General features: G+C 41.2%; 1 protein-coding gene across 2 annotated transcripts in view; it reads left to right on the top strand.

Annotated features, from left to right (window-relative positions):
• Positions 1-20,496, top strand: part of CCDC88C (coiled-coil domain containing 88C) — a 125,860-nt gene extending 105,364 nt beyond the window's left edge. The window contains exons 22-31 of one of the 2 annotated variants that reach the window (XM_084631736.1): positions 1,582-1,768; positions 3,117-3,262; positions 5,391-5,480; positions 6,988-7,229; positions 11,020-11,205; positions 13,045-13,113; positions 14,000-14,068; positions 15,130-15,431; positions 16,594-16,809; positions 18,151-20,496. In XM_084631736.1, coding sequence (XP_084487862.1) covers positions 1,582-1,768; positions 3,117-3,262; positions 5,391-5,480; positions 6,988-7,229; positions 11,020-11,205; positions 13,045-13,113; positions 14,000-14,068; positions 15,130-15,431; positions 16,594-16,809; positions 18,151-19,158 — 2,515 coding nt within the window. In that variant the 3' untranslated portion in view covers positions 19,159-20,496. The remainder of the gene's footprint in view (positions 1-1,581; positions 1,769-3,116; positions 3,263-5,390; positions 5,481-6,987; positions 7,230-11,019; positions 11,206-13,044; positions 13,114-13,999; positions 14,069-15,129; positions 15,432-16,593; positions 16,810-18,150) is intronic. The other variant, XM_084631737.1, reaches the window with a different exon arrangement.
• The last annotated feature ends 6,443 nt before the right edge of the window (positions 20,497-26,939 follow it).

Here is a 26,939-nt window from a genome sequence, read left to right as displayed (position 1 = left end):
TCTAGTCATAACAGAATTTCTGTTCCCTAATAACTCTGTTTTGTTAATCTGCTCATGTTTGCTTAATCGCTGGTAGATAATCAGCTTTCTAATAATTGTAAATGGGTACTGTTAGTCAGTGATTCAGATGTAGTCTGCTGCTGTGACTTGCATTCATTCCAGATAGGCTGGGGCTGGGGTTTCTGTTCGCATGTGGATCTGTTTTATAAAGGGTCTACTGACCAAATTCTGTGCTGACTTCTGGCATTGCAATCTCATGAAAATCCATGGAATTGCATGGGGCATAAATCAATGTGGAATATGCCCCATGGTGGGGAACAGGAGGAACATGCCTTCCAGTTGTTGAGGAATCACTAGAGGGTGCTTTGCTACAAAAAGTTGTAGAAGAAATGTTGTATTCAGTGTCAGCTGAAAGTGCTACCCAATATTGTCTCCCTTACATTTGTAACGATATTATTTCTGATTTGTTCAAGAGGTACTCTGGTGCCAGGAGTTAAAGTTCTGATGTTCCTTATTTTAAGTTGTAATAGCCTGTCCAGACTAGCAACACTGTGTCAAGGCTTAAGTACAAGAACTAAACATGGGTTAAAAGTGGGCTCAATGGTTTGTATACTCACTGGGCACATTTTAAACCATGCTGGAACCCACTAGTAGGCTAGTCTCTGGGTAGGTTTAGACAAGACGGTGATAAAAATGTTTCAGGCTGGTAGAACTAGAGTTTTTGGTACAACGAGTGAACCTGAACCATTCAGGCAAGTTTATGGGGAAATTTTAAGAAGTGGCTTGTTGTAAGCAAGACCTGAGGCTTTATGTATACATCATAGTTTTAACCATGTTTAAAAATCAAATGTTCTTTGAGTTTGCTGAAGATATACCCTTATGCTGTTCTCATAGAATGCAGGTTATTGCATTACTGCTGTGCAAACCAGGGTTCTCTGAGCTTCCTCTTTTCAACCCTGGGTCATTTTCCTATGTGGACAGGGCTTTGGAACAGTGTCCCAAAATTTCAGAGGGTTGGGGGAGAAGTAGGTTTGTTTGATTTATTTGTCAACAGTCAGAATTCACTCTTTTTATTATTTATTTAAAAGGCATTCAGGAATAGTAGATATTTTTAGCATTAATACTGACTTAAAAAAAAACACAAGTTGTCTAATTTACTGAAGTATTGCAATGTCTATGACATACAGTGCACAATAACACTTACATTTCATGCATCAGAAAAATAAATTCCAATGGATAGTTCTTACCTGTGCCCAGTGGGGCTGTTTTTACATCAGAATGCTTTTAAATGTATTTTTATCGTGGAAACTTGTAACCTATCCTAAATGCTTAAGTACCAAAGAGGTGTGGTAAGCATTATGCTCTGTATTCTTTTCCTTTCAATTCTTTTGTAGAGATGGAACATTTTGTGATACTGTTGATGCTGTAGCTATCATGTAAGATACAATCAAGTAAAGAGATATTTAAAAATTGGCCTTGACAAATTCAGTTTAGATTTAACAACCGTGACTCAGCATACTGGTATTGTGGCTTTCAGTTGTTGAGTATTATATGTAAGCTGCCTGGTTTCTTCATTTTCAGGGTAAATTTCTTGCATAGCCAGCTAAAGGCAGAGTATGAGGGGCTGCATGCACACACTAAGGAGTTGAAAACCTCACTGAATAATTCTCAGCTGGAGCTGAACCGCTGGCAGGCTCGCTATGATGAGTTGAAGGAGCAGCACCAGTCCATGGATATCTCCCTGACCAAGCTTGATAACCACTGTGAGGTGAGCATCTAGCAGCAGGACATTTTCCCGCTTGAGGTAGGGCCAGCCTTTCCAAAGGAGCCGTCTTCCTCTATGTTAAAAGGGCATCTGTTTAAATGTGCTCCAGTCCTTTGGAAATTGTTGACCTTGAGCTCTAAGCAACAGAAGAAAATCACCTGCGGTTAAGTTTTCAGTTGAAATGAAAGCCAGTCTTGCAGCTCAGCTGCCTCTCATGCTGCGCATTTGCTTATTGGTTCTGAGGCAGGCACATCAAAGAGGTGATGCGCTGTCCGTAGGGAAGAAGATTTGGTTACACAACACTGAGTAGCAGGAAATTTGCACAGTAGATGTTGCTCCTTGGGAGTATGTTTGGTGTGAGCTGGGGCAAGGCAGGAGAAAAAGGCTTTCAGAAGGGGTTAAACCCAGAGGCAGGAATTATTTGGAAGGTGAGGAATCCTCTGACTTCCTGAACCAGCTACCCCTCTACCACCTTCCTTTGCTGCTCGCCCTTGCAGTCGGGGATCCTGGCTTGAGGACTAGTGTTTTGTCCTTAACCTGATGACTATGTTGAATTTTTCCATGTGATTGAAACAGTGACAGCCAGCATGAAGGAACTGGTAAAACTGAGCGTATTTGCCTGTGGTAAAAGTTGTACTCGGTTTATTTACCAAAATATGAGGGAGGGGGAGAAATCCAGTTACCCCTTGGCCTTTTTGGCTTTGAATGAGTTCTAAACCTGCTGGCTAAAGATCCACTTCTGTTGAGTTGAATTTGCTACCACATCTTTTTAGGGCACAGTCCTACAAAGTACTGAACACCCTCAGCTCCCCTTGCTTAAGTGGGAGTTGAGGGCGTCCGGTGATGCTCAGGAGATACTCAGCACACTGTAGTGCTGGACTTTTGAGTAGCAGAAGGGCAATGTTACCAAGATACAGCTGGGGAGAGAGAAGTCAAGGATATTGGGAAGCAGGATAATCTTGTGGGTAAGGCGCTGAACTGAGATTCGGGACACTGGGTTCAGCTCCTGGCTGTGCTATATATTCCCTGTGTGACCTTGGCCATGTCACTTAATCTCTGTGCCTCGGTTCCCCATCTATAAAATGGGGATAACACCACTCCCCTACTCCAAAGAGGGTTTGTGAGGACAAATTACCACAAGATATGGGCACAATTCAGGAATCGCTGAAGGAAATTCTTTGGCCTATGTTATGCAGGAAGGTCAAACTTAAGTGGTTATGATGGTCCCTTCTGGCCTTAAAAATGTATGACTCTGTACCCAGGTAATTCTGTACTTGTTCTAATTTATTATATTGCATTCAGAGTGAAGTCAAGTGCAAAAGGAAAATTTACCTCTTATTCTGTTGTCTAGCTGCTTACCCGTCTAAAGGGAAATCTGGAAGAAGAGAACCATCATCTCCTGAGCCAGATCCAGATGCTGAGTCAGCAGAACCAAATGCTACTGGAGCAAAACATGGAGAACAAGGAACAGTATCATGAAGAGCAGAAGCAATACATGTAAGAGACTAGAAATATTGACTTGTGACAAGTAGGAGTAAGCTGATAGGCAAGAAAAGAAATGGTGAGTGTCGAAAATGTTATATATCAGAAGCAGAAAGATCAAGATAACTGGTGGGCGCACTGGATTCCCCAGGTAGGTAAAGGACCATTTAAGGAGAATAAAGACATTGTAGAGAAGCTGTATCTTTCCATGTCTCCACCACAGAGGATGCTGAGGAGCTACCTACCCTAGACCAGAGATAATCAATAGTTGGACTGTAGGCCAACTCTGGACCAGCAGACGCTTTTGAATGGACCGTGAAATCTTTTTATTGACATATTATTGTTATTACGGTGTGAAAAATGTTTCTGTGGAGTGCGGACCTTGACTATGCCTTGTCCAAGAAATTTGGACTTTGATAAAAAATAATTGACTACCCATGCCCTAGACCAACTCTTTTCAAGTAATAAAGATGAGGTACTGTGAGATGTTGAGGGGTGAAAACAGGAGGTACTAAAACCAGATGATAAAAGAGCAGCATCCAAGAGCTCTGAAGGAACTTAAGAATGAGTTGCTGATCGGCTAACAAAAACCTGTAGTCTCTCATTAAAATAAGTACAATACTGGAGGTTTCAGAGTAACAGCCCTGTTAGTCTGTATTCGCAAAAAGAAAAGGAGTACTTGTGGCACCTTAAAGACTAACCAATTTATTTGAGCATAAGCTTTCGTGAGCAACAGCTCACTTCATCGGATGCATACTGTGGAAAATACAGAAGATGTTTTTATACACACAGACCATGAAAAAATGGGTGTTTATCACTACAAAAGGTTTTCTCTCCCCCCCACCCCACTCTCCTGCTGGTAATAGCTTATCTAAAGTGATCACTCTCCTTACAAGGTGGGCCATTTCCAGCACAAATCCAGGTTTTCTCTTCCCTCCCCCCCAACCCAATGGCCCACCTTGATTATCATACACATTGTAAGGAGAGTGATCACTTTAGATAAGCTATTACCAGCAGGAGAGTGGGGTGGGGGGAGAGAAAACCTTTTGTAGTGATAGACACCCATTTTTTCATGGTCTGTGTGTATAAAAACATCTTCTGTATTTTCCACAGTATGCATCCGATGAAGTGAGCTGTAGCTCACAAAAGCTTATGCTCAAATAAATTGGTTAGTCTCTAAGGTGCCACAAGTACTCCTTTTCTTTTTGCGAATACTGGAGGAGTGGAGGATAGCATGTGTTCCAGGCACTAAACATGGGTTGCCACCAATTAAGCAATATTTAAGCTCATTTTAGTGATTTATGTTTCCATAAATATTCAACACAATATTCTTTTAAAGGACACAGAGTCTCTAAGGATCCAAGTTCTTCATCCACTTTCACAATCTCTTTTTTTAAACTGATTCACTGAAGTATGGCACTATTTTCTTCTATTTTACATCTACAAACAATCTAATCTTCACAGGGATATATGGGCTCTCCCTGTACTACAGTGAGGATGAACAAAATACATTCTTGTTCCTCTCTAGGGTAGATCCTTGGATTTACAGACCCAGGAGGTAGGAGTGATCCTGGGAATAACTGACTGAGTTTTACTTCAGTACCAGGAAAAATTATTGAAACAGTGTTTGTAAATAAAACACCTGGATGAACATATGATAGAGACAAACCAGACCGGCTTCTGAAAAGAAAAGTTGTGCCTGTAGATTTGCTAGCATGTCAATTAAATGGTAGCTAAAAAAACTGGGAGAAATAATTTAGCATTGTAGCACGACTCTCTGAAAACATTGGCATTGTTCAAAATACAAGGCATGTTGGTTTCCTACTACTTATCTTCTCTTTATTGAGACCATAACTGGTGAACCTTCTATCTATGTCAACTGTATCAAACTGACATGTCAGTAAGATTAAGGTGTGTTTGCGTTTTGTTTTCCTAGACAGTTAGTGAATAAGATCAATAGGGTTAAATTACTTCTGTTGCTTGAATGCACTGGATAAGAAGACTTTTTGATCTGTAAAGTTCTAACCTGTAGGACGGCCTTTTTCTTCTCCTGGTGACTGTTGGCCTTGCCCTTCCATTTTGTCACCGTGGTGAAATCCAAGCAAATCCTTCAAGATCTACCTTTTTTTTTGTATTTTCACAGTGATAAATTAAATACATTAAGGAGACACAAAGAAAAACTGGAAGAGAAGATAATGGATCAGTACAAGTTTTACGATCCTGCTCCAAAAAAGTAAGTTTCCTTCCATTTCCATGCCACTATTGCGATACGGAATTGAGAACAAAAGGGGATCTTCATAGCTGGAGAGGACTGAAACCCTGTGACTCCCTGCCAGGAGATGTGACAAAGGGAGCAACTGGTGCCTCTGGTCATCACCACGCTGTCCTCCTCTGACCCCAGAAGCCTCTAGCTTTAATTGAGATTCTTCTTGATGGGAGCCTGTGCATTGTCCCCCACAAACTCCATTGGACATCCACACAAAAGTTAACTGACTCAAGCTCAAATCCTGTTTAGCATGTGCTAACATAGACTCCGGTGCACATGCGGAGTCCCAGTAACTTCATATTGGGATCTGAGCCAATATAAGCTTCTACTGGGAGCCATTTCGCCCTGACGAATACCTTCTTCTTCCTCCAGGAGTGAGCTTCAAGCAGCAGAACCCATCTCTGTGAGGGAGCCGGGGGGCGGGGACAGAACAGTGCCTCTATTGGTGCTTTAATGCTTTCCTGAAGCGGGGCCTGAGTGACGGTTTATTAAGTAAAATGTCAGATTCATCTATTTAAAAGACCATTCCCTAAACCTGCTTCCTGGTAGCAGAGGAGAGAGAGAGAAATACATTATCATTTTTTAGTAATGGGAGAGGCCAAGGTATTCCAGTGCTGAGGGCCATACAAGATCCTGGTATCCAAAGGATGCTGAATTGCTGATCAGGGTGGGGTCGTTTAATCTGTTTGTGAAAGCCTCACAATATAATCTGTCAGTTTTTGTTTCAAATTCTGTGCTCGAATTCAAGCTAGGGTATCAGATCTGAGGACCTGCTAAGCAATGTATGGCCACTAATCTGGGCTGTCAGACTAGTGGGATGGTTTAATCAACAAAGCCACCTCTGTCTGTCTTTGGAACTGCATCTTCCCGTTGACACTGAATTGGCATCACAGACAATAGGACCCAAACAATGATTAAGCAGCAGCGCTGCTTCCAGAGCTGCTCTTTCAGTGAGGGATAAGCAGTCCAAACAGAGGAATAGGCCTTTTAAAAAAAATCAATGAAAGAACAAAACCGTGTGAACCCCAGCATAAACGTCTGACACGCCCAGTGCACTGGACAATCCATACTAATGGTTAGAAGCCTTGATTTCACAACTTTTCAGCCTATTCATGTAGCAAGGCCTCCCACCCTATTAAAATGTTTCATGTGGGTCCACACATATGGTTTTGCTTCTAACCGTGGGACAGTCCCCTTATTCAGATCACTAGCTCTGGAGAAATATTTCCCTTGACTGACACTGACCTCGAAGGAGGAGAACCAGCCACTTTCATTTTGTGAAATCATTCCCTAACCACGTGTTTGATGATAAGATTTCCACATCTCACACCCTGGGGACCCTGCACCCTGCCTTAATTCTCAGCATAATTTAAAAGTCGGGGGGAGAGGGGAAGCTGTGGTGCAGTTCTAGATTTCAAGGAAAAAATGTTCAAGTATTTTATGATCTTCCCTTATCAAAATGTTCCTCTAACAGGAAAAACCACTGGATTGGAGCCAGAGCTTTAGTCAAACTGATCAAGCCAAAGAAAGAGGCTACAAGGGAGCGATTGATATCATCAGTGGAGAGTCCTCAATGGCACTCTGACTCCACAGAGACCGCATCATCTCCATCTGCTTCTCAGATATTCAAGCATCAGCAGGAGAGTCTGGATAACACCTCTCTGGGGTCAAACTCTATGGAAGAGAAAGTGAGCCACAATGGAGCTTCAAACAAAGGTATATGTCTGGCTTAGAGAGGTAGTTAATGAAATAGAAGTCATACACTAGGCATTTTATTTGCTGGGAAGGCCTTAAGAGGCATGATTCTTACATAATATATTATGTCACCATGAGTTATACCCTTTTAATATTAAACCAGTATTTATATTTATTAGTTTTCCTTATCTGTGACTTGTTTTTCAGTTTTACATTTTCCCTGCATATGTTGCATGTTACTTAATAAGATGATGGACAAAATTAAGTTAGCTTGCAAAAAGAAAATGAAGTCCATCTGTGAAACTATGTAATTCACTAGCCTTTTCTGTTGTTAAAGTTGTTGGTGTGGTATTGTCTGGCACCAGCAGAGGGCACTCTCAGAAAATAAATGCAAGAAGAATAAAATAATTTTAATTTCTAATAAATGCCTATTATTTGTGGAGACAATGGAGTGTTTCCATTTGTAGTCGGTTTAAAAGTTTCCTAATGCAAAGTTATAACAAGTAATTTCTGTGATGTTGCAAGAATGTGATATAAAAGGAATATAATTTTGTGCGTGTATATTTAGTGTAGTGTGTTGTTTCTGTGTGCAGTTGGGAGAATTATTTTGTACAAGAATCAAATGTTCCCAATAATGCAGAATTTTAATGGAAAGCCCCACAAAATTAATGAATTATTAGCTTTGCAAAAAAAACCCTCCAACCTTCACTGCTGCTACTGAGATTGCTCAGATCTGCCTCCATTTAACTTTTTGTCCTCTAAGAATATTTTTCAAGGAACAACTTGAATGGTCTCAAGAACTTACACTCATGGTTTCATGCTGGGTGTGAGGGAAGAATGGAGGGCTCCATTATTACAAATGGCAATTTAGAAAAGTCTTTAATTGTTTTAATTCCTCTTTCCCCTCATCCCCCACCCCAGTTCTGCATGGTCTGTGATCAATGTACAATGAAAAGGCATATTTAAAATCATCTGTATCTTAGCCATGTGTAATTCCAGAAAATGTGAAATGTGATCTGTGTGCATCCAAAGCTCCTACTGACCTAAAGGAGAGTTTGGGATGAGCAAGAAATGCAGAGTCAGGCCCCTTCAGAGTTCCAGGGACTCCATGAAGTCCTCTAAGGACTTCACTGTTACTACTGATTTTACATGGAAGGTGCTCAGATACTGCAGTGGTGGAAAGCTGTATATGTTACCACTAAGTAATGTTTCGATGCACATGAATTATATCAAGTGTATATATAATATGTTATAATACATTTTATTATCACAGATGACATTATTGGCAGTTCTAGATAGAGGTTGCTCATGTGTACTCTATTAACTAATTATGAATCTGATTCCCTAAACATTATTTAGTCATAGTTTAGTCTTTTTCATGTTTCACTGGATTGTGTTGTCACTTAGCTGTTTTAAGACATTTTAGTTATATTTTTATTTTTTTGTTCACTATTTTTCTTCTTCTTCTTTTTGGAATACCTGGGTGATAACAATTTAGCTGCTCAACGCAAAAAGATTGCCTTTTTGAGAAGCAAAAGCAAGGACAAAGAAAAGCCTCCTAAGTCTCCATCGAATCATCAGTCTCTCACTAATCGTCTGCGGTTCTGGTCTTCTTCCGACATCCCATCCTCTCCTAATGAACCTCTTTCTTTCTCGGAAATGGGAGATTTCTAACACTTTGTCTTTATTTTCATATATTTCTCAAGTTTAAAACAAAAAACCCACATGCTTAAATGAACACACACATTGGTACAAACACTCAGCATGTCCTTAAAATAAACTAAATACAAGCACAGATTAGTTGAATGTGGACTTAATTTTTTCAGTAGAAGATGAATCATTATTGCACACTATGGATCATTTCTTCAATGCAGTATACTTTTAGGGGACCTTATGACATACAGTATGCGTATGTATACTGGCTGTGGTGCACATTATAAGTAAGTGAAGTTGCTGTGGGCTTCATTGTCTTCTTGCAATTACAGACTTGCATCATGTCCAGTTGAAATATGGAAATTGCTTTTGCTATGCTTCCTACAATGTATTATCCCTTCTAAAATACGAAGCTAATATATAAGCACACTCAAACCTTGGAGATTTTTCCAGTGCTCTGTGCAGCTAAATTTAAGATTGCCAACTTATTAAAATTTCTCTATGCTTTCAGGCAGTCTAGATCTAGAGATATAGTGGCACTCATTAGCAATGCTACTCTCCAGATGTCTAAACAGCCATTTTTAGAAGTTTTATACGTTTGGTTGTAAAAATTCATCTTGAATGAAAGTTGGGGGGTAAGATCTGAGCCTCTGAGCATTTGGTTTTTGAGAGTGATTTTATGTCACAAAAGGTGATTTGATCTCTTTTAGTTGCCCAAACTCCTTACCGTCTAGTAGTCATTGCTATTTGGTGGCTTGTGAAATGAACTCAAGGTCACAATCCACTTCCTGTTGGAAAGTGTCCATTATCACAGTTGGTGCCCTTGTGGTCATCCTCAGCAGAAACTCCCCTTTCTCTCCCAGAGGTGATTCCTCCATATCAGAGCTGAACACACTGGCACAGCAGCATAGAGAAGTTTGCACTGTCGCTACCTGCTCTTTGGATTAATAGAGAGCATCAGTCTCCAGGGCTATTAATTCAGCATCTTTGAAGGGCACTAAATTAATTTTTCAAAGGCAATTTGAAATATTGACTTGCATGGCAAGTTTTAGCCCATAACAATTTTTATGGCTGTGCTATAAACTTCTAAAATGTGGGAGAGAATAAAAATGGTGTAGACTTCATGCTGTGGAAGCACACACAGACTGTACCTCTGCTATAAAAGACATTTTTTTCTGAGAGAAACTTTCAGAAACAGCATAACCCAATAGTACCCTCGTCCACCTTCTCTAATACATTTGTGTTGCTGCCCTGTGCCTTTGAACTAACCAGTTTTGTTTCGTCCCTGCCAGCTGTTTATTCTGACCACCTTGCTCTGCTTTGTTTTCAGTATCTAATTACCATTAATTAACCTCAGAAAAATTTAGGAAACCAGAATCTTGCTTCTCATCAAGGCTGTTTTCTAAAATGAAGGCTTTAAATTTCGCTCTGTTTTATTTGAGCCTTAAAATAGGTATTAGCTGTGTTAATTGGGGTTTTTTAATACATTCCACCTCATCATTGGAAAAAAGACTTTCTGTCCACCTAGGTGTGTTTAATATTTTAGCAGGCAGTATTTGCTGTTAACCAAAAATCCTGTTTAAGAAATCAGTGCATTGAAGGAGGAGAGTTTAAGCGCTCCGGAGAGTCTGAGCTCTTCTCACAGCAGAATTCTGTATGGACAGAGAGAATATCTTTGCATGAATCCTGTTAGGTGATTTTAAAATCAGGAACCTTTGTTTTGAATATGGCTTTGACTCGTCAATATATCGAAGCTTTATTCCCTTTTATTACTGAAGCAAGTGCTTATAAAATGTACCTTAAGGCATTTCATATCCCACTTATTTGTTCTGCTTTCATGTCTTTGCTCCCGTGTCTATCCTCTTCCTTTCACAATATGTGTTGCATGTATAAAAACAACCTTCCTACTGACACTAAATTAACCCTTGTCACTCCAAAGCTTCCTAGTGAGCAGACATAGGATTACAAAACTGGTTACAGAAATCTCTTCCCCAAGAGTGAACTGGTTCCTGAAAAGCTTGCAAAACTAGCGCCTCTATTGTGCATTTGTGTGTGTGCCTGCTTGTTATGTCTATGAAAGTGGATAGACAGATACATGTTTGACTGTGTTGTCCTCTGTTGCCTCATTTATCTCTCTCTCTCTTTCTCCCCTGCTCAGCATTAATGGATCTAAAACCAAACCGAATTTCCCAACGTGGAGGCAGCAATGATAATGTTGAAAATTCAGCAGACTCTGCCACTAAGCACTGCATGGAGCTGGGTTCCAGAACTTACTCTACCTCAGCCATCCATGTGACCACTTCAAGTTCTGCTCCCACTTCCAGGCACCAAAGCAAACCCAAAGGTGCGTGGTGCAAGCTTGCATTTAGCCTATCTACAGCTAGTCCAACTCCCAGTACTTGGAGCCCCACTTCACTGTAACGTGACCTCCCATCATAACAGATACTGCAAGGTACATAATAGGCCTTCTACAATTACAGAAGCTCAGCACATGCTATAACTAGAGCCCTGCAAATCCATGGATATCCACTTCATATTCGCGGATATCCGCATCCCCGGATGCAGATACCCACAGACGATTTTTGTGGATAGTGGATCGGATGCAGATACAGCCACGCAGGGCTCTACTCATTGGTGTCCCATGTTATCCAGATTGGGCAGCCCTGGGGGCACAGTGCACTTGGGGCCAGTGGCTGGGATTGGGCGGCAGGCCGGAGCCGGGGCTGTCCAGCACCCGCTCGCCACACCGCTTCCTGTCCAGCAGCTCGGGTCCCTCCAGCAGTGCCAGCGTCCCCACCATGGCTCGTCCTGGCAGCACTGGCTGCGCTCCTGGCCCACCAGCTGCTGGACAGCGGAGCCCGCCCCCAGCCACAGGGATTGGAGGAGGTGGGGCCCCAGCGCCTCACCTCTTCGCCCCACTGTGATGCAACACACACTGCTGCTGCCATCCCTTGCAAGTCCCCAGGAGCAGCACACAATGCGACACCCCTTTCCCCATGCCCCCGCACCATCCCTTCTCCTCAAGACCCCGGCCCTGCACCGCCCCTTACCCCCAGTCTCCACCTTTGTGCCGCCTCTTCCCTGCAAGACCCCACCCCCCGCTCGCTCATCTCCGGTCCTTCCCCCACCCTCCCCATCGCTAGCCGTTGCAAGATGGCTTGCTGCTGCGGGTGCGAATGTGGATACACATAAAAGACGGCTAGCGGATGGGTTGGATGCATGTTGATTCTGGTGGATGAGGATCCACGTTTTTATATCCGTGCAGGGCTCTAGCTGTAACACAGTGGTCCCCTTGATAAGTTATAGGTAGGGCCCTATCAAATTCTCAGCCACGGAAAACGCGTTATGGACCATGAAATCTGGTCTTTGTGTGCTTTTACCCTATACTGTACAGATTTCATGGGATAGACCAGCGTTTCTCAAATTGGGGGTCCTGACCTAAAAGAGAGTTGCAGGGGGATCGCAAGGTTATTTTATTGCCACCCTTACTTCTGGGCTGCCTTCAGAGCTGGGCAGCCAGAGAGCGGCAACTGTTGGCGGGTAGCCAGCTCTGAAGGCAGTAGCCCGCCAGCAGTAGCACAGAAGGAAGGGGGGCAATACCGTGCCATGCCACCCTTACTTCTGCCCTGCTGCTGGTGGCGGCGTTGCCTTCAGAACTGGGGTCCTGGCCAGCAGCTGCCGCTCTCCAGCTGCCCAGCTCTGAAGGCAGCGCAACCGTCAGCTACAGCGCAGAAGTAAGGCTAGCGGTACCGCAACCCCCCTACAATAATCTTGAAAGTGCCCGTCCCATCCCCTCCAACTTCTTTTTTGGTCAGGATCCCTACAGTTACAACACCAGGAAATTTCAGATTTAAATAGCTAAAATCATGAAATCCTATGGCTGTGAAATTGACTAAAATGGACTAGTGACAAAATGGACTAGTTATAGGGCTTCTTTACACCAGCAAAGCTACCATGTGGGAGGTCACATTACAACGCACTAGTCTTTCCCTCCAACTCAACTTGACTGTGGGTCCATTGATTCAAAATGGTGGCCAAAGAGATGGATACTTCTCCCATGTAACCTTTATAAAGTCATTCAACAGGCTTTACCACTTATACTGTAATGGTCTGTTCAAGGCAAATCTTTGGGATTGACCTTTCTAAACTTAATGTTACCTACTAAATCTTATATTCTTTCCAGGATATAATTCAGAGGATAATCTTTGTGACCAATCCCTTGAGGTAGAGTTTTCAAGAAACAGACAACATGGTAAGTTTATGGAATGTAAGATTACACTAACCCTCTATATTGGGGCCTGCTTCATAATGTCGAAACAAACCCCCATAGGCCATTATAGTTAAACTCGGATTATAAAATGATGTGAAATTGTTTATTAGTCATTTCTTTAGGGTTTTAGATCCAAATGTTTTATTTATATCTTAAGATTTTAAAAAAAAATTCATTATTTCCCAACGAAACTTATAAAAAAAAAAAGAAGAAATTCCTAATCAAGACAAACTGACCTGCCTCAGCAGCAGCATGTTCAGTGCATGCACTGATTTTTAAGATCAATATTTACATATAACAGGGAGGGAAGGAATCAGCCATAGTAGATTTCTTCGGGGGTGGTAGCAACAGCTCTGGGTAATAAGTCCCTTCCTGGAGGACTTTGAATTTGCAAGCTGGTTAACAGCACTAAAAATTCACTAGCTCGCCTCTAAAAAGGATCTTGAAAATAGAGGAGAAGAAAGAGAAAACGTTTTAAATAAAAATGCATGTTTCATAGTTGGACCAATAAAAACTACCTTAGTATATCAAACATAACATCACATTAGCCCTTTTCATCATTAAAATTTCTCTTTGTGGCAAACATAATTACTGTAGAAGCGAACTGAAGAATACATTTCTCTGCACAAAATGGTAGTAAGAAAATGAGATGTTCTTAAACACCTGAAAAAGGAAGAATAGGGTTGATTTGTGTTGTGTCCAGGTTCTCACTTGATGTACATCACATTCTGGTAAAATTTTCAAAAGTACCAAAGTCGTATTTTCAAAAGTCACTTAGGCATTTAGCATCCAAAGTCTCACTGAAAATCAATGGAACTTGTTGACCTTGTTATGTGCTCATGAACTTAATATTCCTGTTTCTTTACAGTTTCCAAGCCAAATAGTTTAGAGAACAGTCAAAATGCATCCAACAATAGTTCACCTCTCAACTTGAAAGGTAAGATATTTTCAGAGCTGAGGTGCCCTCTGCCGAACAGGAAATGAAATTGAATTGCATGCAAAGCATTTTCTTTTCTTTCCAGTTGGGCTTGAACAAATAACATGGTTTTGTAATCTGAGCAGGGGCCTGGCTACCCCAGAGACTTGAAACAATGCTAGCAAGAATAATTTTTTAAAGTGTGAACATGACTAACATGGCCTGAATTCTAGGACAGAGAGAGACCAATTCTTCTGCCATATCACAGGCATCATTTTGGGGTATTCTGATGGCTGAAAGTCCAGACTTAAACTCTGTCTGTATACGCAAGCAGTTCTCCAGCATTCTCATTCTGTGCACAACTTCATAAGATAAACATGCCCTCTAAGTTGCTAGAGTTCTGTCTATTGACAAGGATAAACCTATTAGGCTAAACGTGGTGAAGCCACTTTTTGCTGCCTCACTGGCAAATTCTGGCTCTCAAGTTGGCACAAAGCCAGGGCTAGGAGGCTCTTTTAGTGCCATAGAGCTGACACGGAGGCTCAGCTGTCATCCCTGCTGCTAGCAAAGAGCCTGGCCATAGGAAGGGATGTGGCCAGGATGCTACCACACTGTACCAACCCCCTGGTGGCAGTTTCAACTCCCTAGGACCATTAGCAACCAGTATAATTTAGAGGAGCGTCAAGGCTGCTGTACCTTGTATTTGAGGACTGGCCCTGCACACAACAGCCCTGAGATCAAGATAGTGCAAAGCTGACTTTTGTTGTGTGCTCTTCTGTTGTGGCTCAGAATCTGGCTCATGAAGTAGAACTTCTTACTCCTGTTCTGGGGGCAAGTACCTCGGCTCATTTAACTGGATTCCTTTTTGAAGCTTTGGAATATATACTGTTCCTGGTATTCTGAATCTTTGATTTCATATGGTTTTGGGGAGGAGGAAATGACGATTGTAAAGTCCAATTTTAGTTGACATATTCAGCATGGAAAAGGAACTGAATCATACATACTTATGGAGTTAGGGAGTTGACATTCTGCTAAAATAGAGGAAAATAAGTGTTTTTAATGCTGCTTATTCCCCTCCTCAGGTTCTTCAGATCATATCCATGGCAGATCTGAGAGCCTCAGCAGTGAAGATATGGTGCCAAGTAGAGACACACCTGCCTTGCCCAGAGACAGCTACATCTGTCATTCCACTTCTGCCATCTTAAGCTCTAACAACAGACAAGACCCCTCCCTTCACAGGAATGGCTCAATCTCTTACGACATACCTCAGAGGAGTAACCCAACCCAATCCTATGCTGGCAGGCAGCGATCTGCTTCTCCTGGCAATGACATGGTGACTTTGGAAGAGTTTCTGGAAGAGACCAACAAGTTATCCCCACCGAGTGTACGTAAAATAAAACTATAGCTATCTCAGGTGACATGAAAATATTCCAAGCTGATCTGACAGGGAGGGGACAAAATAAGAAATACAGTGAGATTCTCACTACTGACTGTGAGACTCATGAGAGAGGAAAGGTGGGTGAGGTATTATCTTTTGTTGGACCAACTTCTGTTGGTGAGAGAAAGAGAAGCCTTCGAGCTACACAAAGCTCATTGTGAGCTATGAATTTTGGAAATCAGCATTTAAGCGAACATCCCCCCCCTCAAAAAAAAAAACCTAAGGATAATACATCACAAATATCCTCTTAGTTTATTTTTATATTTGTAGCTAGAACTAGTGAAATAATTAATTGCAAGTGATATTTGTTGGAATATTGGTATTTTTTTCATCTATTAATTCTTTGTGATTAAACTTTCCCATTATTCCACCAGCTCTAAGTTTAGGTGAGTTTTAATTATTTGTGAGCTAGTAACTGTTCTGTGCAGTATTCTACAGAATTAAATTTTAATCATCTGAACCTTTGATACAGTTCTTGGCTGCTAAAACTCTGCCAAAAACTGAAGCTTGATGAGCATCATTAATTGAATGATAAAGTGAGCATCTTAAAGAAGGTCTGCTCTATTTAAAAAAATCCTCATGATCCAATTTTTTCAGGGGGATTTTATTAAGGATTTGGGGGAGGGAAGTCTCTGTTCCCCTGGATTGTGTTATCTGTTTCTATGAACCATGTGGTACTGTTGTGCTGTTGGTGAAATCAATCCTACAGTATTTCACTATGCTCTTAAAGATGTTTTATAGGAAATAATATGCATTTGTTTGTAAATGTCTTGTATCGCTTAGTGATGGTGCATATCAGTCTTGTGAAATGTTGCAATACAAAACATGTTGATGTCTTCAGACCAAATTCACTGCTGGCATAAGTGAGTGAAAGTTAATGGTACATCAACAGCCCAGTAGCATTACTGATGTCATCAGAGTCCCACCCTCTTATGACATCAGCGAATTTTGGTCCTCAATGTTTAAGACAAACGTTTTAAAATGTACCCTAGTCCCTTGTTCTAAGTCCCCTAGGTGTAAATTAGTTGAATGCAAAACACTCGTTGTCTGTAACCATGTGATTCATGTCTCCATTTTCATTCTTTCTGTCATCCTTGTTCCTTTTCAGCGGCGACACATCTTAAATGAGACCGAAATTATCTCATTGCACCAATTTCTGTTAGAAGCTGATGCACTGTACCCCTCCTGCCATTTCCCATCTCATTCCCTCCATCAGGAACCTTCGCGTTCAGTCGAACCAGTCCTCAGTCATTCGTGTTGTGACAGTGTGAGCCACAGAACTGGCAGGGGGAGTAGGAGAGCAACTTCGCTGTATATCCCCAGGGTATCATTGCTATCACTGTGCAGTTAACGGCTCACCCCCTCACTCCAGCCTGCAAGCATGTTAACGCCTATGGAAGCTTGTTTTAATGTTTCATCACCACTTTAGTTTAAAAACTAAAGTAGCCAAATTACTCATATTAACGATTCCTAAAGTATTTCTAGTGTTGAGCATGAGCCCCTATTTGGTGGGAGGATTGTAATAGCACAATATGGTGGCCCTCTAATTTTAACATGCACAACAGAGATTTAGACTAACATAAAAAATAACCCAGACTCTTAGCATTTGATTGAACCTGGAATGCTTCTGACACAGTATGGAATTATGAGCTGCTGTTTTATAACTATTACTTTTTACTATGAGCAAAATGGGTTTTGCTACTGGAAGTAACCTTCTCTGTAAACGCTAGTGAAATGAAAAGCTATATTAAACCATGACGTACTACCCCAGAGAAGAGCAAAGAAATGAAATACATCAGGTTGTTTCAGCACATTCTTTTTATAACTAACATGCCCATTAACTGTTCACAGCATGCCTTGTACTAATACCTCAACAGCAGTTGATAATGTCATCCGTATGTTTTGCATGAGTCCATCTCCATTAAGTATTTATTGTACATTTTATTTTATGGCCAGGTTAATTATTTGCCTTCAGAATATTGCACATTAATTTCTGGATGATCAATCATTCATCTATTGTACATACAGCATCTAATATGTGCAGTATGTTGGCCTTGGTCCAAAAAAACCCAAGCCCAATGAAATTGCCCTATAGTAGGCTGCTAGCACATGTCCACTCAGAGTAATCACATGTTGTTTCACTAATATTGGAACAAGGTGTTGTCCGTAACAGCCTGCGTTCTAGAAATGACAAACTCTCAATCACTGATGTGCACTAAATTGCCCGATACTAAATGAAGCAAAAGGGCTGCAGCCCAGGGTGCTATCAAGATGAATTTCTTTAACTGGTGACAATTAAACTGGCAAATAAGGCTGTTACAATCTAATTTTAGTCATCATGTAACTCATTGATCTGCATTTAGATATTCTTTCCTCCAGTGCCCTCAGCTATAGGCACGAAATAAGTGGTTTTATATAAGATGTTGAGGGTCCCTCAAAAGTTGACACTGACACACCAATTAGTGCATAAAGCGCTTTGAAGGTGAGGCATGTTGTACGTAGTGCCATGTGCTCTCTCTCATACATTTACTTTCTGTTCATCCCTGGGTTGCTTGATGTGTGGAATTATGTTGTGACATCCTTGAGAGAAAAATTGCTCACTGAACGCATTTTCCTTATAACAGTGTTGCCTTTAATGTGCCATGTGTGTATTTTCTCCCCGTAGGACACTTCCAGTAGCAGAGATGACTTGCTGAGTGATTATTTTAAAAAAGCAAATGAACCCCCTCCTGTTGGGAACCAGCTGGGTCAGCCAGGTAGAAAGGAGACAGCTAAGATGCCTACCAGCTATGTGTCACCAACTATAAAAATGACCATTGCCAGTGAAGAGGGGAGAGTGGCTAAACCTGGACACTATGTCAAACCCAACCTTAGACCAGCTGAATCTGAGCTGCTGGCAAACTCCACAGGATCTCTTAAACTTCCTCCCACACTACCACATCAGCCACTCAATGGGCTGAGGCAGATGGCACAACCGCAGCAGACCAGTACGATGAGCCAGAGGAATGCCTCACTGAGCAGAGCGTTTAGTCTGGCCTCTGCAGACCTCCTGAGAGCCACAGGCCCCGAGACATACAGACAGGAGAGCCCTCAAAAGCTGGGTGCAGATGTGCGTGCTGGCAAAGACTCTGGCAGTCAGACCTTGCGGCTCTCTGTGCCCCCAGGCTCTCATGCTACCGTACGAGACAGGCCACAGTCTGCAAAGGCAGCGTGCACCTTGCAAGGTGTCGATTCCCGTTGTCGGCAGCTTGACGTGAGACGTCTTTCTCTGGCACCTCCAAAGGAGGAGAGGCCTCTTTCTTTTCATCAGTCTTCCGCCGCTGCCAACAGTGTGCAGCAGCAGGAACGAGCGAGTACAGTGCCTGGGCAACACTATCCACCCACACAATATACACCGGCTAAAGTCAAATCCAAGCCAGCCCCACGCTCCGGGGAAGTGGCCACCGTGACTCCTGTCAGAGCTGCCTCTAGTAACACTGAGGGCGATGTTACCCGAGGGCAAAGTCAGAGTGATGCCCTCATTATCAAATGCCAGAGTAGGTCACCAGAAGACCACACTGGTGCAGGGGGAATAGAGGAATCCAACAGAGGGGGCAGCTCCAGGAGCACTCCTGGATCTCCAGATCCCCATGGGGACCAGCAGACTGTCTGGTATGAGTATGGATGTGTGTAATTCGTTGATTCTCTTGGTAACGTGTTTTAAGCTAGTGACATTTGGGTGGAATTTGGTAGTGGCGTTTGTCTAGACACTGTGGCAGGTCTTAAAAGGCATTACCTGCACCTCATTTTCTAGTTTGTCTAAATGCCTTCCAGCCATTGGTTTTTAATGGAACAAAGGACATTTTCACGGTTAAAACAAAGACCTGAACAGCCAAACCAGGGCCTTTCCTTTCACACTATAGTGCCTAAAACAAAGTGGACCTCTTATAGACTCCCACAAAACACTTTCGGCCTAATTTTCAGAAGTGCTGAGCACCCGCAAATCCAGCTGAAGACAAGGGGAGGATCTGTGAGGGCTCACCACTCTCTGACAATTGGTCACCCCATCTCCCTATCTTCATACTGCCCTCCCCCCATGTTCCCCCAGATTCTGCATTAAAGAAACATTCATGGGTCATATTTAACTGTGTTGAATTCAGCCCTAATTTTGAAAAATGGCTTAAGATAGCAGAAAAGATCATGTAAAATCCAAACTCCTCCCTGGGGAAAAGAACCAGACGCTTGCAGTAGCTTAAAGAAAAGCTGAAGGGCAAAAGTGTATGGCTTTGCAGTGGGTCTAAGTAAAAGCAATTATGTTTGTAACAGCTGCATTTTATAAATAGGAGGACTAGCATTAAAGAGTCCCATGTTAACCGTTCACATTGGGAACTGTTTGAACACAAAGAGGTCAGTGTACTTGCCTCACTGCCTGCACTACACGCACAGTTCAGCAGATCCTCAATTCTGAAAGCTAAGTGGTGCTGCCTTTTGACACTTGCTTTATCTTTTATACAAACACTGGAACTGATACAGCCTGTTCAGGGAGATGCCTGGTTTCAATGGCATTGCAAAAATGGCATCCCATGTACAAAGGTGACTTGTACACATGTAAATGAAAAGTTAAATCATTGTACAGGAGTGCTGTGTAAACTGTATTAATAAATGTGCTATCACTTCTTGCATCCTCATGTGCATGATTGCCCATGTCCTAAGTAATATACAGGAATCTCTCCTATATGATGAAGTCTTTGTTTCTGTCTTAAAGAACTTGTTCAGTGTAGAAACCAAAATAATGTTATATACATGAGAAAGAAATCTACTTTTAAAAATCTATTTATGCTCAAATAAAATTTCTCATATGTGTCTGTCAGGAGTTTCATCAGCTGCTTATGTATATATGATGAAATGTGTGTCTTTAATTCTATTTCGTTTTGTAAAGGTATTTTCCTTATGATAGACTAAATCCCTAAAGAATTTTAAGATTTTCCTTACACTGGTTCCGATTTAATATAGTAAAAGACATATGTAAGCAATTTTAAACTGATATTAGGTCAGCTAGGAATGTTTTTGTTATATAGTATGTAGCAATCACATTCTGAAAACTACAGGATTGTTTATAATAAAAGATTAAAAAATAATTGGTGAGATATATTTTTTCCTTTAGAAAATCCCAGATTCACAGAGATGGGGCTAGATCTGAGTCTGGGAGATTTGTGTAAATTTATTTTAATACTGAAAAGTATTCACAAACAATATAGTCACACTTCTCTGTACAATATTTCCATATTAGCTTTATCATAAATTGATATTGTTTAGACTGTAATCTCCTTAATGAGGGCTTCAGGGCAACAAATTGTGAATTAAATGACAGGCATGCCTTCGTAGGATCAGGCACTTAGATGTAAGCATTTCTGAGCAGAGATCATTTTAAACAACACCAAGCACAATTGTTGATATTTAACAGGTATGAATTTACATAACACTTTTCATGCATCAATCTCAAAGCACCTTACAAACGTGGATAAACATTATCTCCAAACTGAGGAACTGGTAAAGTGACTTGCAACATTCCCTGCTATTTCAGTCTAGAGGCATTTCCAAAAAGGCATGTCTTTATCTACTGCATTCTCCTCTTTTAAAAATCCTTCATCCAAGAGTTTGCTTGGATATATTCACTGACCTCCAGGTTAAACTACTAAAGAGTTAGAACCCTATCTGCGAGATTACAGTCATTGTAGCAGCTCTGATTTGATGAGGACACACGAGTTTCATCACAGCCTTGATCTCTTCAACTTGAAAAACAATGTTTCTAATTATTTATTAAACTGGCATGTGAGGTGTTTTTAATCCCTATTTGTCTTATTTAAACTTATACTGCCTCTATCTCATATCTAAGTGCATCACATAACTTTAAAAACGCAAATTGTAACAGTGACTAGATCTTAAAGTGGTCTTAAAAACCAAAGCCACTGTGAGCCTAATATCCTGTGCTGTAGCACTCAAACTATCAAGAGAATTAACATTAAAGAGTGAGTAGGCAAAGGTGAGTGCTCTATTATAGGGACGTTATACAGCAGTCTGTTCAATGTATACATCATTATCACTTGATCTTTAATAGACTTGGTGGCTATAAAATCTTTGCTCCAAGTATATCAGACCACTCATTTTCTATTCAGTGTGAGTACTTGGAACATTTCGCTCCCTCTGAAAAGGCCTTTGAGACAGGGAATCCCCTGCCTCAATACAATAGAATTCCCTCGGGATGCAGTGGAATCCCCAACATTTGACAAATTTTAAAATAGGCTAGATAAGCTGATTTCCTAATACAAACTAATGGAAAAAGTACTAGGAAGAACAGTCTCTAGTGCTGACAGGGACGTGAACCAGGTGATTTAATAGATCCATCCTTGCTTTAATTTCCATAGTACCACTATCTTCCTTATAGCTATCATTCTATGTTCTAGGAAGTGGGTGGGTGTAAAATGAGATGTGAGGTTTAGAAAGGGTTGCTTTTATTTTGCTTTGTTACTTTAAAAATTCAAAGTAAATTTATAGCCCCCTCACCTCTTAAATAGCAGACTGTGAGAGAGCAATAGTCATGGCTTTTTTTTCCTCTCTGGTGATCATGTTTTGCAGTAAGGGCCAGATTTTCCAAAAAAATGCTGTTCATAGTTAGGCACCCAAATAAGTGGACAGATTTTTCCAAAGAGATCGACCCCTTGACTGCTGAGCTCTGGAGAATCTGTCCATAAGTGTGAGTAGATTTGTAGTCAAGCCTTGTGCCCATGGAAATACTCTCACTATGCAATGCACTCATACGCAGAAATGGGTGAGGCTGTTAAATATAAGTGAGTAATTTTTATTTTAAAAACACCACCACCTGAGTGACCTTGTTAATCTCTTGAATTAAAAAAGCAGCTCGTATGTACAGTACTTCTTGATAAACACATGTTGTTCACTGATGCTATCTCATCTAGTATGGCCTGGTTAGGAAATGTAAAGCCCTGCTCCTCTAAGGAGCAACCTTGTAACAGGAGGGTTTGCTCTAATGGATATTCTGTTCCTGCGCCCCAGAGTTTGAAGTTGGCTTTCAAATATACAGACTGTTTATTCTGAGTTTAACTGGGATTAAAGTGTAGGAAATTGAAAAAGCAGAATACCAGATGTAAGTTACTTTTTCCCATAATAAAGGAGTGCAGTGTAGGAGCTCTTCGTAAAAATGGACAAAACATGTATGTTTAGAACATAGACAGACACACACCACATAGCTGGAAATTATTTCTGATCAGCCAATTGGTTTGTGGGTAGGTGAGAGTTGGTTGGGTTTTTTTTTTTAAAATTTGGTTTAAAGTAAGTAATTTTAAGCCAGGAAAATCTCCGAAGCATGCAGAGGGAATCTCCAATTAATCATGGAATGATTTACAGCCTATGGATTAGCTGAATGTAAGGAGTGTATGGGAAAGAGGAGAGAACAGTGCAATAATAATTATTATTAAAGAAGGCCATGAGAATTTCCAGCAGGATATTTCAGCTTGAGAACCAAATGAAAAAAACTAAGGCATCTCCAGAGACTATTGAATTGGAAGCAGGAAAAAGATGTTTGTAAAGCACTGAAGCAAACTCTTTGTGCTGTTTCTAAAATTATGATTAGTTTACCATTCTGCAGGGCATTTGGAAGGTTACGGGACTCCCAAGATTGTCTTCCTGCATCTTTAAATATATATTTTACAAACATTTCTCAAATTCCTTGTGAACTTATGAAAAAAAGCTGCAAGTGCTTGTGAATTATTAGAAATATTTTTCTTTGGTTATTTGAATTTTTGTGTGTGAGCACTGTGTATTTATGTAATGCCGTTTAATCTTCAAATTTGTATGCTGAGGAGTGAAAAACGTTAAACCATCAAGGATCAGGGAACATGTATTGATATGGGAGGCTCTTGGAGATTTTAGGGTTTTTTTAGCCCGAATGCAGGGCTTTGAAGCAAGAAGCTGTCTCATGGTAATACAAAATTGAATGGAGACAAGCAAGCAGTATGCCCCAAGCAGACCTTGTATCAGCACAGTTTGTAAAGCTGTAATTGGTCCAGAGGCAAATGTGATGCATAAGGTAGGTAACTTAAATTCCCTTTCACTCAGATTCTTCTTCAGCCTGTTCACACTCACTCTGCCCATGTGTCAGGAAGTCTAAAGTGGGGGTAATTTATTCCCTGAGGAGCTATAACATGGTGTATATAAAGAATCCAGCTGCTTAGGGTGTAAATTACACTCCAAATCCTTAACACATGGAGAGAATACATCTAAGGGAGCCTGAATGTAAAGGGGTGTAAATTAGCATAAAGGGAGAGTCTAACTCTGACACCATTTGATAAATCACTTCTGAATTTGGTCTATTGGCTGCACAGGTGCCTTTATGAATTTTGAGTAATCGATACATTGATGTTATATAACTTGTGTTTTTGCATAATATTTCTTGTGCAGGGTGAATAGAAGTTTTTTTTTTTTAAAGAACTGCGTGGGGTGGGAAAGAATCAGTTTCTAGGGTCAGTGTGCTCACTAAAATCACTTTCTCAAAATGCTGCATAGCACATGCCTGTGTATCATCAATATAGTTGCTCAGCTTAGAATAGAAACAAGTTATTTGGGTCATTTTTTTATAAGTCTGCCTCAAATACAGCTTCTGAATTAGGCCTTTGCATGGAGAATTATGTGTTTTAAAGCACCTTCACTGTAATATTTCACTAAATTGAATAATTTTGATATGCAGCCTTCTTACCACTCTAGTTAACACATGAATTACCAGTGCCACTGTCATTTCATCTCTGTAATGGACAAGGTACTAGAAACTGACTGCACTGCTCTTCTCAAGGTTTCGATTACTTCTAGCCTAGATTTCATCCCCTCCAGCCCATTGAAACAGCCTGAGAAAGGTCACTAATGAGCCATTCCTATCTAAATCCTGGGAGCACTTCTGCATGATTACTCTTCTTGATCTGGTGCTGCCTTTCACAGCACTGCTCCACATGTTCACCTCTCTTGGCCTTAGCAAATCTCAGCTCTTCCAGCTCCCATCTTATCTTGCACCATTCTCATTCGCTCTGGCCTGATGGCATCCGCCAGGGTTCCATTCCCAGCTGCTGCCACCTCCTCCTTCAATCTCAACAACCTCATCTACTCCCAAGGGTTTGAACTACCACTTGTGTGGGGGTGATTCCATAACTACCGTCCACTCCCAAATTCACCCTCTCTGTTGTGTCCTGCAACTCCAGCTGTCTTTCAGACCTCTCCCGTGGGATGTCCTGCCACCTCAGTCTGCTCATTCTTTCCTTCTTCAGCAACTACCTTCTCCGTCACCATTGACAACTCCAGTCTCCGTTTTTTGTCTCCCAGGCCCATCCCCACAATATTATCTTTGACTCGTCTCTGTCCTTTAATTCTTCCCTCATCGCTAGTCTCTGTTCAAATCCTCTTCCCTCTTCATCATTTCATATCAACAGTCTGCCCTTTCTTCATTACCCTACTGCTAAAAGCCTTCACTACACCACAGTCATTTCTTCTCTTTACTGTCACCTTTGCGGCCTCCCACCTCTAAGAACTGCAGTTGCCTTTTTCTGTCACACCATCTTCATCAGCCCTGTCATAAATATAAAGGGAAGGGTAAACCCCTTTGAAATCCCTCCTGGCCAGGGGAAAGCTCCTCTCACCTGTAAAGGGTTAAGAAGCTAAAGGTAACCTCGCTGGCACCTGACCAAAATGACCAATGAGGAGACAAGATACTTTCAAAAGCTGGGACGAGGGAGAGAAACAAAGGGTCTGTGTGTCTGTCTATATGCTGGTCTTTACCGGGGATAGACCAGGAATGGAGTCTTAGAACTTTTAGTAAGTAATCTAGCTAGGTATGTGTTAGATTATGATTTCTTTAAATGGCTGAGAAAAGAATTGTGCTGAATAGAATAACTATTTCTGTCTGTGTATCTTTTTTGTAACTTAAGGTTTTGCCTAGAGGGGTTCTCTATGTTTTTGAATCTAATTACCCTGTAAGATATCTACCATCCTGATTTTACAGGGGGGATTTCTTTATTTCTATTTACTTCTATTTTTATTAAAAGTCTTCTTGTAAGAAACTGAATGCTTTTTCATTGTTCTCAGATCCAAGGGTTTGGGTCTGTGGTCACCTATGCAAATTGGTGAGGCTTTTTATCCAACATTTCCCAGGAAAGGGGTGGGTGCAAGTGTTGGGAGGATTGTTCATTGTTCTTAAGATCCAAGGGTCTGGGTCTGTAGTCATCTAGGCAAATTGGTGAGGCTTTTTACCAAACCTTGTCCAGGAAGTGGGGTGCAAGGTTTTGGGAAGTATTTTGGGGGGAAGGACGCGTCCAAACAGCTCTTCCCCAGTAACCAGTATTAGTTTGGTGGTGGTAGCGGCCAATCCAAGGACGACGGGTGGAATATTTTGTACCTTGGGGAAGTTTTGACCTAAGCTGGTAAAGATAAGCTTAGGAGGTTTTTCATGCAGGTCCCCATATCTGTACCCTAGAGTTCAGAGTGGGGGAGGAACCTTGACAAGCCCCTTTGGTGGCCTCCTGTTTCTCACAACATCGAATTCAAGCTTCAAATCCTCTCCTACAAGGCAATGCTGATACAGTCTTGTCCCTACCTGTGTATCTGCTCTCAATTCCCTCTGTTGCTCCTTAGCGCTTCCCTATACAGTCACCTTGCTGCTTCCTAAGTCATCTTTCCCCACTCACAATCTGGCTTTCTGTCATGCTACCCTGACAAACCCAGTCTCCCTTTTCTCCTCCACCAAGAGCCCTCTTCTCCACATCTTGCCTTAAAACCCATTGCTACCAGCAATTCTTCCTGCCAGCTCATCATAAATAATCCCCATGCTCTCCTTTAGCTCAGCTGTATTACCTTGTTTTGGCTCATTTTCATGATATTGGCTAGTTGAGATTGTAAACTCTCTAGGTCAGGTAATGTGTGCATGTACAGCACTGTGTAAATTTATGATGCTGTACATGTGTGTTAATAATGGCCAAAGGCATTATGTTGTTCAATCTAATTTCAAAACTTGTTTTCTGTTGGTTACAGAGATTTATGTATTTTCTATATTTCTGTATTAAAATTCTTAATACACATAGCAAGATTTTAATGGTGCTAGACTTCATAGCTATTTTTGGACAGGAGGCTTTGCAGTATTTTAGGTTTGTTGTATAGAAAACCCTGTTGGCTAAACCTTTGGAAGAATTAATTGGTAGTATAAAATAATAATAGAAGTATATACACATTTAAAAGAGGCCATAACATTCTGTATATATTGAGGGACTTTCTACCATTTTGGACTTACATTTTTAAATAGTTTAACTTTCCACTTTATTTCCATTGTTTTATAAGCTCAAAAGAGCATTTCCTTCCTTGCTGATTTTGGAAAATACTGAATTCCATTCAACCTACCACAGAATTTTATGTTCCTCCTGG

The sequence above is a fragment of the Lepidochelys olivacea genome (assembly GCF_965140295.1).
Source record: "Lepidochelys olivacea isolate rLepOli2 genome assembly, chromosome: 6".
NCBI classification, from domain to species: Eukaryota; Metazoa; Chordata; order Testudines; family Cheloniidae; genus Lepidochelys; species Lepidochelys olivacea.
The sequence above is the reverse complement of the archived record's forward strand: the minus strand, read 5'-3'. Positions and strand labels throughout refer to the sequence as shown.